General features: G+C 48.0%; 1 protein-coding gene across 1 annotated transcript in view; it reads left to right on the top strand.

Moving 5' to 3' along the window:
- Positions 1-3,851: 3,851 nt before the first annotated feature.
- The window catches only part of LOC143012622 (voltage-gated delayed rectifier potassium channel KCNH8-like), a 12,663-nt gene continuing 3,104 nt past the window's right edge, over positions 3,852-13,410 (top strand). The window contains exons 1-11 of the mRNA XM_076165847.1: positions 3,852-3,927; positions 6,710-6,943; positions 7,076-7,210; positions 7,294-7,439; positions 7,660-7,918; positions 8,007-8,164; positions 9,003-9,210; positions 9,837-10,214; positions 10,534-10,733; positions 11,627-11,876; positions 12,799-13,016. Of these exons, the coding sequence (XP_076021962.1) occupies positions 3,852-3,927; positions 6,710-6,943; positions 7,076-7,210; positions 7,294-7,439; positions 7,660-7,918; positions 8,007-8,164; positions 9,003-9,210; positions 9,837-10,214; positions 10,534-10,733; positions 11,627-11,876; positions 12,799-13,016 (2,262 nt within the window). The remainder of the gene's footprint in view (positions 3,928-6,709; positions 6,944-7,075; positions 7,211-7,293; positions 7,440-7,659; positions 7,919-8,006; positions 8,165-9,002; positions 9,211-9,836; positions 10,215-10,533; positions 10,734-11,626; positions 11,877-12,798; positions 13,017-13,410) is intronic.

Below are 13,410 nucleotides of genomic sequence, written 5' to 3'. Positions count from 1 at the left end.
GAATTGCGAGCCTGCTGCCCGGCAGGTACCAAACCCACACACTCTTCCTCAGGTTAGTTGTGATGAATTTGAGCGAGAGCGTGTTCCCCATTTAAGACTGTTTTGCTCCAGGACAGAGAACTCCATCAAAAACCTCTGGAGCGCCTATCAGAGGAAGAGGCTGAGCTGGCAGTGCAACCTGAACGACATGAGCAACCCCAACAACAGCTGCTGCACCTTCGCCAGCACCTCCTCCTCCTCCTCTTCTACCACCCCCTCTAACACCTCCTTTAACACCCCATACAACACCTTTTCCCAATTCCTCAACAATATGTCCTCCGACACAAACACCGACAACTCCTTCAACAACCTTCACAACGTCTCCTGTGCCAATTCCCTCTGCAGCACCCGCCTCAACAACACCTTCTACAACCAATGCTCCAAGGGCTCCTCAACCACTAAACCAGCGGTGAGCTCCATCAGGACCCGGTGATGGTTTGGTGAAATCGTTAGTTGTTTTGTGACTGATTGTTGATCTGTCATGAAAAATGGAAATGCACAGGTGCCAATAGTCGACTCTGATCTACTTGTGATGATATTTCACAAGCATTTCCGTTTTCTTTTCCCCCCAATAATTTCTTATCAAAGACAGTTTCAGATAAAAGCAATGAGCATGTGGTTATACATTTTTAATAAATATGAGAAATGCATATAATAATAATAAGTAATAAGTAACACTCAGACAGTACACACAAACAACAAACACAAAAATGAATTTCTGTCATCTATGTACCAGCGTATAAGATTTGTGTTTCTACCCCAGGATGGACTTTGGTGTGAAGGACAGACTCAGACCTGGGAAGGCATGGCACAAGATCTAGACCACCAGGAAACGGAGGTCTGACACACTGTTTAACTCATCCACGCGTCACACACCAACAGGTTTCTTTAGTAGCCGTTAAAAACAAACATATCCAAAGCTGACACACAATGTGATCACATTTTTCAGTTACATCTGCAGCTGTCATGTTAACTTGTTCTAGTCTAATAGAATGTAGACTCCTCCCTGTTGACAGGCACAAAGTCCAGCTGGGCCTGATGAAGACCTCCCGTTACACTGACCTATTATTGAAGAAAAGTATTGATAACCTGCGGTCCTTCATCCTGCAGGACCAGAGCCTGCTTAGCTCAGCCAACCCAAGCTTCGCCTGTCTGTGCTGGGAGGAACCATGGAAGGACCTCCTGGACATTGGATGTTTCCCTTTAGACAACAGCACTCCCCCGCTGGTTGAGTGGGACACCAACTCCACTCTGCAGGGAGAAATTCTAGAATGTACTTTGCCGCTCCCCAGTAGACATCCAAGGGAAGCCTCTGCAGGGGTCAAAGAGGAGGCCACCTCTGAGCAGAGCAATTGGTCCACACTCAAAATACTCTGTGCATGGAGTGAGGCACCCTGAGGTACGGACTGCTGCTCTGTGGCTTTCACTGAGATCTGATTTGACCCTGTCCTTGTTTGGATAGTTCATGCTTAATGAAAACACATGTGTGAAACAGAACATGCGTGTGCCCAACAGATCCTCATATGTGTGTGTGTGTGTTGTGTGTGTTCACAGGGTGGTTAAATTCACCTGGTGATAGGAGCAGACCAGATGGGTGTGACCTGTAGGAGGCCCGGCTCTGCCTGGAGACCTGGACCAGCCTCACCCAGCCTTTCATCTTACCTCCGCAATTTTACAATTTTAAAGTATTGTCATTTTTAGCCCCAATTGATCTATTCCACTCCTCCTTTTTATGTCCTCAGATTTAAGGTGTGTTTTTAGAGATTTTTAGATTCTTGGTAACATGCAAAAAAATCTTTTTTACTGATCTATGGGGGTTTTGAAAATTTAAGATTTTTTGTCTACAAACTTTACAAACATAAATTGTCAGTTGAATCAAAATGGATTGATGGATTTGTTTTTGGTCAGTTAACACAAAGTTAGATTGATGGATTCATGTTTTATGTCTTTAGGGCTTTTAAATGGAGCTGCCTGTTCAATTCTTCTTTGAAAATATGCGTTATGTTGTAAAGAAGGTTCATTCTTTTAAATCTGTTTTACTGATATTTGTGCTTTTTGAACTCTGAATATTTCTTGTTAAAGAATCACCAACTTTTCTTTTGGTCAGTTGACACAAAATGAACTTTGTGGATTCATCATTTATGTTCGTAAAAGAAGAGTTTGTTGTCAGCTGAATCTGAATGGATTTTATGGATTTATCTTTATCTTTACATGTTGTGGTCTTATTGATTGCTTTAACACTTTAAATGGTGGTTTTACATACATGTGCTATGTTCAGTGGAAGATTGATTTGTTGAGAGTGCCGTCTGCACACAGAGAGGAGGGATGCAGTAATTACAATACTAATGACTGACTGACTAACAGTGCTGTTGGCTGCTGGTTTACAGAGTGAATCACCGACTGTGTAAGCAGATCACGTCAAGATCACAGAGGCCTGGAGAGAAAATCTGACTGAAAACCTGGACAAGAAACTCAAGGAACAGCTGAGTGTAAAAACAACACATTCTGCTTCCTTTTCTGATCCAAACACTTCTAGGCATCCGGGCCTTTGAGCCAGAATTCTGTGATCTTGACAAGACAGAGCCAACACAGTTTAAAGTTCATTGTGGTTGAAGTTTTCAAATGAAAGTTAACATGACTGGCTAAGACAATGTTGCCCTGGTGTGTCCTGATTGGATTGGATGGACTCAAGACGTGATTGGTCCTGAGCAGTTTTGCTCCTTGTTTGCATCCAATTGGTTCCCAGGACCCAGAGACACCGATTCACTTCAAACTTTATTTACCTTTGTGAGGGCGAGCTGCTGTGGGCGTGTCGGTTGACAGCACGGTTACTGTGTATGTGTCACACACTAATAAAGTTTGCGTTATTGAAAAGTTCTAAAAGCTATATGTGTATTATTTCATTTATGTCACAGATCCCCACTAACAAATAAGCCAAAGAAGTGAAACACAAGCTTTGAGTAAATGATCCACATAGTAATCTTTTAGTTTTGAGTGCAATTTAACCTGATAAGCTGAAACAGCTGTCAGAATATGCAACCATGCTGTGGGGAGTTGGGTTATATGTCAGATATTCTGCCCCCTTGTGTGTATAAATAAATATATTTGACCCCTTTTAAAAACATATAATTCAACCAGAGACAGCACCTCATAGACTGACACTGAGGTCTGTATCTGATACACAGTACGGGTCATTCAGCTAGAATAAAATGTATGGAAATGTGAAAAAATGTCTAATGATGAAATAATGAATCCTACTGTGCAAGTGTGACTTTCCAGCATGAGTGACAGATTTGACAGTGAAAAAGCAAATAAACGAATAGGACTCAGGTATTGTCCCTAAATGTGTCAGTCAGGACGTCAGGACGAGTGTGTGTGTGTGTGTGTGTGTGTGTGTGTGTGTGTGTGTGTGTGTGTGTGTGTGTGCGTGTGTGTGTGTGTGCGCGCGCGCGTGTGAGAGCGAGTGAGAGCGAGAGAGAGAGAGAGAGAGAGAGAGAAAGAGAGCGAGAGCGAGAGAGATAGAGACCCGTGCGTAAATGTAACAGTCCTCGCTGTGCTTCATCCTCTTCCTCTTCCTCCCTCCAGCCTTCAGCGGCTCCTCTCTCTCCTCCTAGCCGGGATCACCTGCTCGGTGCTCGGCTCGGCACACTTCTAGGACCGTGGAGTCCCGGGCATCTCGTCTCGGCGCCCTCCTCCAGGGGTTGGGGGGAGCGCCGGGGACCACCTCCAGGTTCCTGCCGGGCTTCGTGTCCACCGCCGGGGAGAGCCATGGCTCCGAGCGGCGGGAGAGACGCGGCTCGACCCGCTCCCGCATGCCGGTGATGCGCGGTCTGATCGCCCCGCAGAACACCTTCCTGGAGACCATAGCGACGCGTTTCGATGGAACCCGTGAGTAGCAGCAGCATCTTATCTGACACACTCTCAAATGAGGATTGTAGTGTGTTTATTATGTTTTAGCTCGGCCAATATTTTTCACTCAGAAGTCGCCTCAACAAGAACAGAGACACCTGAGACCCAAACTAATCCGGACGAAGCATCGGGCTGGTTTGCTGAATGCATCCTGATCAATGAAAGCGAGTAAGCGAGTATTCAGCAATAAGAACTCCTTCAACTCATTCAACTAATATCAATTAGAGAGGCTCTGGTGTTTTTAATGAACCTTGACACAAACAGAATTGTATTTCATTTTAGAAAGAATGTGAGGCAGTGGGTTTAAAAATGTTTCCACTGAGTTAGATGATGAAGCAATCATAAACATGACGCTGAATATGAGTCAAAAAAGTCAAAACCCCTTACAAGCACAATATAAAACATCTTAACTTTTTAAATTTTGACACAAAAACATGTAATTTGCATTTTTGTTTTTTAGTTGAGTTTAAATTTCAGTGTAATATGACAAAAGTGTAGAATTGGGTTTTGTGAGTTATGAACAGAGCGAATTGGCATCAAATAGACACGCCCCTTCAGTGGAGCTCTGCTTCTGATTGGACAGACCAAGCAACGCCCCTTTATTTTGATTGTACTTTCTCTGATTCAAATCAGGATTAAACTAGAAGGTGAATGAGGGGAAATGGCGCACAGGTGTGGGGAAGGTGCTCATGATGAAGGTGTCTGATTGGGTGGGAGGGGTCAGGTGTTTGAGCCGAGGAGGGAAACAAGAGCGACAGCTAGTGGACGAATGATGAACTGACACTCCCGGGTTCAAATCCATCGCAGGCCAACAAAAATGTCATGACTGAAACGTGGTTATGCTACTACTTCTGCAGCTAATCATAATAATATTAACAATAATGCATTTAATTTATACGTGCTTTTCATAAAATTCAAACAAGGAGTTAAGTCAGCTGTGAGGAGAGAGGAGCTGAGGGAGGAGGACGAGGGTGGTGAGATGAGCTGCAGTGTTGTAGATGTTGTCCTCTGTGTCTCTCTGACCTTTACTGCTGAAGTTATCAAGCTTTGGAGCCTCAGGCTGAAGGTTTGAAGCTGATGTGGAGTGAAAATGTCTTTCCTTGTAGAGTTTAGGAAACACATCAGAAAGCTGCTTCAACAAATAACAAATCATTTAATCTTCAGCGTTTGTCTCTATGTCTTTCCCCAGCTTTCAAATCTCAGCAGCACAGAATCAAAGTGTTGGGTTATTTGTCATATAAGTACAACTGCTTTATTGTCTGAAAGCGTTTGATCATTGGTCCATTTTGTTTTCAGGTTAATTTTATACGAACGCAAAGAGTATAACACATTTCTTTCTGTCTGATATGTTTTCCAGCGACCTAAAGTGGTATTTATACCACTAGGGGGCAGCGAAAAATGTCCACACATGAGGACAACAGGTTGAAGTTGAGCACAATGATATATAAGGTGTAGGGAAGGAAAAATGTGATGTCCACATGTGAGGACACAGGGTCTCAGGAGGGGATTTGATCCGTTTCAGTGTAAATGTGCTGAAGCTCATTCTTGGTGGAAGAATGTTGTGGCTCTGTGAGTCGCGGAGGTGCGTTTACAAATGGAAACGTCTTCCAGCATGAAGCACAACACGTGCTCGCCGACTCCATGTGGCTCAGCAGCTGTGTGGAGCTTCAGAGGGAAATGTGTTCCCCCGAGAATCATGAGGTTCTGAGGCGTTTACTCTGGACGAGGAGCTTTATTAAGGCATGAATTATTCCATTTCATTGTCCCCAGTTCATCGTCTTGGCATCTCACATTCCCTTCGTCTCTGCTCGTCCATCTCTCTCTCTCTCTCTCTCTCTCTCTCTCTCTCTCTCTCTCTCTCTCTCTCTCTCTCTCTCTCTCTCTCTCACGCACACACATTTCATTCCTGCACAGACTTTAATTAACTCGGTCTGAGTCGCCTGACGTACCAAACTAAATTTTTGTAGGATAAATAATTCAGCATTGTCCTCATAACTCAGGCCAGTGTGCATTTATTCTCCCTCTCGCCGGCAATTTAGGTAAAACTACAGTGAATTAGTGTCATAATGGTGAGCTGTGACATCATAGGATCTCCACTTTCCCTACAATTTGGGAGTGTTGATGTAAATTTAACGCTCCTGCTGGATTTAGGAGAGTTTCACTGGATTTTGGGGAATGTTTAGATGAATTCTACGAGCAAAGGTGGAGAAACTATGGATCCATTTGGTTTATGTCAACATCCATTAATTACATTGAAGACAAACGTACTTTGTGTGTGTTGAGCACAGCTGTGTGCTGGGATGAAGGAGACGAGATGCAAATTGATTTGATTAAATAGCGAATGAGGGATTTTTTTCTTCCCCACAATAAACAATATTGCGTTTTTGAGAAGAATTTCTAATCACTAAGGACAGAAGGGAAAGAGAAGGGAGGGAGGGAGAGAGGGAGGAAGGGAGAGAGGATGGGAGGGAGCGAGGGAGTTGATGGTTCATTCTAGAGACTCAGGAGATCCACAAAACGCAGCTCAACCAATGTTAAGGGGAAAAGAAGAGAGGAGGTGACGAGGGAAGGAACATACAGGTCCATCAAACATCAATGATGAATCCCCAAAAGATGTAAGCTTTCATTTCCTTTATCTGCTCCACTACAGGCTGAGTGGATTCTGTTGTTGTTCTGTCGTCAAACGGGAGCGATGCTGTCAGATGTCATATTCCTCCCTCAGATTTGTGCTTTGGCTTCCCTTTGCCCCCTTTGACCCCAGACAGTAACTTCGTCCTGGGGAACGCTCAGATCCAGAGCCTCTACCCCATCGTCTACTGCTCCGACGGCTTCTGCGAGCTGACCGGCTTCGCCCGGGGCGAGCTGATGCAGAAGAGCTGCACGTGCCACTTCCTGTACGGCGCCGAGACCAGCGAGCACCTCACCGCGCAGATGCAGAAAGCTCTGGACGAGCGGCGGGAGTTCAAGACGGAGATCATTCTGTACAAGAAGAGCGGTAAGACGGACGCCAGAGGACAGGGGAGGGGAGGGGGACCGGCCAGATGGCGAGTCGTTTATGCAAATGAGTGGGTGGGATGTAGTTTGTGCGGCGTAGGAGGAGCTCAAGCTTTATGTGGCGTCTCAACAGGCTCCCAGTTCTGGTGCCTGCTGGACATCGTGCCCATCAAGAATGAGAAGAGCGAGGTGGTTCTGTTCCTGGTCTCCTACAAGGACATCACAGACAACAAGAAGGACCTGGACCTCCACAACGACTCAGAGACAGGTGAGAAACAGACATTGAACCCTTTGGCCTTAATACAGTTCAACCACAAACAGAAACAGAAGGTTTGGTGTCTTTGGTTTCAGACGGGGACATGGGCGTGGAGGTTTGTCAGATCAGCCGCCCTCCGACCTTTTCAACGGAGCGCCGGAGGAGTCGAGCCGTCCTCTACCAGCTGTCGGGACACCTCCAGAGACAGGACAAGACAAAGAGCAAGCTGAAGATCAACAATGTGAGGCGCTGGCTGGAGGAAATATGCTGATAGCTACAGTTCATCTCTTTCATTTCACACAAATATGCAGAGGCACGAGTCCAAAATCCCCCAAACTGCATTCTGGCTCCTGCAGATAAACAGTTTGTGTCCTGGAGTTGATTTAGCTTTTCGATTTGTTCTTCACAGAGCAGGAATAAGTTAAAAAAGGTGAGAATCGTTGCATGATTTGTGTCCCCAGAGCGTCCTCGGGGCAAACGCCAACCCGGTCCCGGAGTACAAGGTTGCGGATGTCCAGAAGTCCCGATTCATCCTCCTCCACTACGGCGCTTTCAAGGCCGGCTGGGATTGGCTGATCCTGCTGGCCACCTTCTACGTGGCGATCACCGTCCCGTACAACGTGTGCTTCGCCGCCGCCGAGGTGCGGGAAGACAGCGGCTCGGCGGCGCGCAACCCGCCCAGCGTGAGCGACATCCTGGTGGAGATCCTCTTCATCATAGGTGAGGCCAGGGGGGGACCAAACTTTGAAACTCGCTCGTCTTCACGTTTCAAGACACCGTATGTTTCCTGTGTCCTGTTTCCTGCCAGATATTGCGCTGAACTTCCGGACCACCTACGTGAGCACGTCGGGCCAGGTCGTGTACGACGCCCGAGCCATCTGCATCCACTACGTCACATCCTGGCTGTTTGTGGACCTGATCGCCGCGCTGCCCTTTGACCTCCTGTACGCCTTCAACATCAGTGTGGTGAGTTTGACACACACACACACACACACACAAACATACACACACACTTTGTACAGGACACTTTTTAGTGACATTTACTCACTGTGAGTGTGTTTGCATATGTGTGAGGATTCATGTATTTAGAAAGTGTTATAGTCATGTTTGACGTTTGTGTGTGTGTGTGTGTGTGTGTGTGTGTGTGTGTGTGTCTTTTATTGATCATGCTTCCCCACTGTTCACCTCTCGCTCTCCCATTGATTTGATAAGATCAACAAAACAACCTACACACACACACGCACACACACACACACACACACACACACACACACACACACACTAAAGACCTCCCTGAGGAAACCAAAAGGAAACTTTGTTTAACGCTTGAAGAAAAATCAATGATGGGAATACATGTGGTGTGTGTCTGAGGATCTCACACACACACACACACACACACACACACACACACACACACTGTATCTGTTTGGTGTCATGGGAGGAATACTGAGCGACAGTGAGGCTCAGACATTATTAGCTGAGTGGTAATTAGACTGAATGGAGCGAATCCTGAAGTTCCATCTGATTGTTTAGTGATAAACTCACCAAACGAGTGAGTCAGCAAACACACACACACACACACACACACACACACACACACACACACACACACACACACACACACACCTCTATACTCAGACTAACTTCACTATGTTTATAGATGCAGGATCACTTTCAGGCCTCTCACACACTTTCTCCAATTTGCTGCGTCTCCCCTCTGTAATCGTCCCTCCTAGTTTGACCCATCGGCTCATCAGTTTCCCTTCCCCGTGGTAACGCGACGTCTCTCTCCCCTCATCCGCAGAACTTTGGCGTCCACCTGCTGAAGACGGTGCGCCTCCTGCGGCTCCTGCGTCTCCTGCAGAAGCTGGACCGCTACTCTCAGTACAGCGCCGTGGTCCTCACACTGCTCATGTCCACCTTCGCCCTGCTGGCCCACTGGATGGCCTGCGTCTGGTACTTCATCGGCCGCAGCGAGATCGAGAGCAACAGCCCGGCGTCCTGGGATATAGGTTTGTGTCTCTGCAGCATATATACTCGTATACGTTCTGTGGTTATAAGAGGAGACGTGAGTTCAGTGACCCATATGCTCATTTAATTACAGTAAGAGCGTAATGTAAAAATACAGCCAGAGCAGAGAGAACGCTCGGTGCCAGAGATGGAGATGAAAAGGAGCAACGCTGAACAAAGGAAGAAGCTTCAGCACTCAGCTCAGCGTGTGGCCTGTTTGTGTGTCCTTTTACTGAGAAAACACTTCTAATTCTGGTGATCTGTTTGCTCCCCTGCTGCGCCGAAACACAAAGCCGCTCATGGCGATCCTGCAGAAGCAAAGTGAATCAGACAGGAGGACATGAGGGGGACAGACGAGGAAGAGAAGGACCCCAATGATGAAAGTGTTCACGGGCAGATGAATGCCACTCAAATGTAGTCTGGTTTTGGTCTGATGGTGGCGCTAGAGGCCGGGGGGGGGGGGGTTAGATTAAGCATTAGGGTTTATCCTCTGGGGACGGCGAGTATGCACAGCAGATTCCATGGCCGTGGCTTCTGTACATGCAGCCGTGCTGATGAAGCCTTCTGTTGTGGCTGACATGTGAGGAGCTCTAACTCTTCTGGACCGTCTCCCTTCCCCCCCACCCAGGCTGGCTCCATGAACTGGCCAAGCGTTTGGGAACTCCATACTTCCTGGCACCTTTGACCTCCCTGCTGGGTGTCTCTGATTCACCCCAAGGCCCCGGGACAGGCGGGCTGACCGATCACACGGGGTTGGACCAGATGAGCGGCATCGGCGCCGGCTTGCTCGGCTTGCTCGGCTCGGCGCAGTGGAACGGCAGCAGGTCCAGGGTGAGGCAGGCGGGTGGCTCGGGGCCGACGCTGAGCGGCGGCCCGTCGGTCCGGAGCTCGTACGTGACGTCGCTGTACTTCGCCCTGAGCAGCCTGACCAGTGTCGGCTTCGGCAACGTCTCGGCAAACACCGACTCTGAGAAGATCTTCTCCATCTGCACCATGCTGATCGGAGGTGAGATGATCTCTGTAGCTGCACCATTGAGAGCAGCAGTTGTTGTTGGTTCACTTAGAAACCGGCTCATAGAAACATGTGTGTCGTACTGCTGACCGGGTGGATCCAGCATGACACAGAGCAACATGAACATCCCACTGGTGCCAGGTTAGAACCCTGGTAACTGATATTTATCTGGTATTTATGTATTTCTCTTTACAATTTCTCTCTCCACTGATTGACACGTTGACACATTTTGGGTCTTTGGAAACTTTAGGAACGTCAGATTTGATCCTTATGTTTAGTGAGTGTTATTGTCTTAACATTCCCTTTCCCGCAGCATTGATGCACGCTGTTGTGTTCGGTAACGTGACGGCCATCATCCAGAGGATGTACTCCCGCCGCTCTCTCTACCAGACACGCACCAAGGACCTGAAAGACTTCATCCGAGTGCACCGGCTGCCCAAAGCCCTTGAGCAGCGCATGATGGAATGCTTCCAGACGACCTGGTCTGTCAACAACGGCATCGACGTCAGCGAGGTGAGTGTGGAGGGCTTGGTCATTGTAGAGTGCAGAACCTGAGTAATCCAATTGGCTGGTCTGAACTTGTTGTACTCGTTCTTCTGCGCTTCTTTGGACCAATTAGAGTCAAGAACAGAGGCGTGACTAAGCGGGTGCACATCCACACGAGAGTCATTGTTCTGACACTGTATCGGTCCTCATCCCCAAAGCTGTGCTGATGCAGGAAGTGACTGATGCTGAGTAGCAGTGACCGTGTGGGAAGGTGAAGGTTTTGTTTTCGCCCATTTTGTCTTCACCTTCCCACACAGTCGCACTCAGTCAGCGTGCAAAACCAGGGAATGGATTCATTTATTCAAAGAAATGTCACACTGATTATCACAACCCGCCTGATCACGATCAGGTCTGTAGATCACAGAGAAGGAGCTCAGAGACAGAAGGGAATATGGGAGGAAACCTTCATGCTTCATCACTGAACACCCAGAGGTTTAGAGATATGGAGCCGCATGGACGTGTTGGTATTGGAGACCCAGGGGGGAAGGATGGATCAGGTTGGAACACTTGGACCACATTCCAGGGCATTTATAATTCATGAATCGCACACACACACACACACACACACTCCTCCTTGTGGACTCAGCTTTGGATCCTAACCTGCTTGCCGCCTCCTGCAGGGACATGTGCTCCTCAATAACACGAGCACACAAACCCAAGGCAGAAATTAGCAATTAAAGAGAGAAAAGAATGTATTTACACAGCAATGGGTGAAAAAGAGCGCTGGAGCTTCTGCGTGGGGGAATGAGACGTTTCATAGACGCTGTGGGCTGATTGGAGGATGTTATGAGTCAAAGCTGTTTGTGTTTGCTTCCTCGTCCATGTCAGAACGTTTACTTTCCTTATTTTTCCCCGCAAAGCTGCTGAAGGAATTCCCGGATGAGCTGCGCGCCGACATCGCCATGCAACTGAACAAGGAGCTGCTGCAGCTGCCGCTCTTTGAGTCGGCCAGCAGGGGGTGCCTGCGCTCCCTCTCCCTCATCATCAAGACGTCGTTCTGCGCTCCCGGCGAGTTCCTCATCCGCCAGGGCGACGCCCTCCAGGCCATCTACTTTGTCTGCTCGGGGTCCATGGAAGTGCTGAAGGACAACACGGTTCTGGCCATACTGGGTAAAAATCTCTGCTAGAACTGCTAAAGAATAAATGACATCACTCAGATCAGGTGACTGTGGCTGTGAGGAGGTGGAAGATCAACAATTACACACAAAACACAAATACATGGAATCTTAACAAGCAGAGAACGTCCAGGCACAACGCTAACTGAGATTCAGCACCATGGACAGCTCTCAGTCTTACAACCCATCTGTCCATCCCTCCGTCCCTCTGTCCATCTGTCTATCTCACCGTCTGTCCAGCTGTCCTTCTGAAAGAGTTAAACAACCTAAAGTCAAACTCATAGCTGTTAGTTGAGTTACAGGTGAAGTTTGGAGCCATAACATGAAGAGCGACACACACACACACACAGACGGACACATAAAGATCTGAGCACAACCTTAATGTAGCGTCTCTCCAGAGCCATGTCCTACAACACACACACACACACACACACACACACACACACACACACACTGTTCTGCATAACATGGATGAAACAGAATGGAGGAGCACAAACACACTGGGATCAGACCGCAGCCTGGTAAAGCTCAGGGAGCTCATTAGCAACGCTGTGTTTCATATTAATAATATAACTGCTGTAAATAATGAAGTGGCTGCTGACAACAGAGCGACTAATGAGCCTGCTGGACCCTGTGTGTGTGTGTGTGTGTGTGTGTGTGTGTGTGTGTGTGTTTGTCCATCTTGGTACTCACTTGCCTCTCTTGGTTTTATTGTTTTTCTCCGAGAAAACACAGCTCTACACACACACACACAAACACACACACACACACACACACACACACACACAGAGAGTTTCATTACTTTCCAGGTGGGCTCAGGTAGATGTGATGATAGAAGCACTCTCTCACCTCACCTCTGTTGTGTTGAACTCGCTCGTCCTCGTCTGAACTTCCTTCCTGTTTTCCCCGCTTTCCAGGACGGGGCGACCTGATTGGCTCCGACTGTCTGACCCAGGAGGAAGTGATTAAGACCAACGCCTGCGTCAAGGCGCTGACCTACTGTGACCTTCAGTACATCAGCCTGAAGGGCCTGCGTGAGGTCCTGTGCCTCTACCCCGACTACGCTCAGAAGTTCATCGCCGAGATCCAGCACGACCTGACGTACAACCTGAGGGAGGTGCTGCACTACGCTCAGGTACGCCGCCGCCGCCGCACTGTGAATGTGAGGGGAAAATGCTCGGGTGTGTGTCTGTCGGGCTGAATTCCTTTGAGGAGAATTCCGTGCCGAGGAAGAGTTCAGTGTTTGTGTTCCCTCCTCCGCCCTGACGGAGCGAGGGAGGGGATTAACCATCTGGCCGGCGGCGGCGAGGAGACGGACACGGCCTCTGCTTGTGTAACAGCCAGCGGGCGCGCAGGCACCAAGCAAAGGTGGAGGATTCAGACAGCAGGGATTTATTTATAAGTCCATCTGAACCGGACACAGTGACATCGTTCTGTGAAGTTAAATTGGAGGAGGAGGGGAAACATAAAGCCCAGGGAAATACTTTACTGAGATACATGTGGGTGCTGTGACCTTTGAACCCCTGATG

The sequence above is a fragment of the Genypterus blacodes genome, unplaced genomic scaffold, assembly GCF_046128005.1.
Source record: "Genypterus blacodes isolate CSIRO-AG114 ecotype Tasmania unplaced genomic scaffold, CSIRO-AGI_Gbla_v1 ptg000152l_1, whole genome shotgun sequence".
Lineage (NCBI taxonomy): Eukaryota > Metazoa > Chordata > Actinopteri > Ophidiiformes > Ophidiidae > Genypterus > Genypterus blacodes.
The sequence above is the reverse complement of the archived record's forward strand: the minus strand, read 5'-3'. Positions and strand labels throughout refer to the sequence as shown.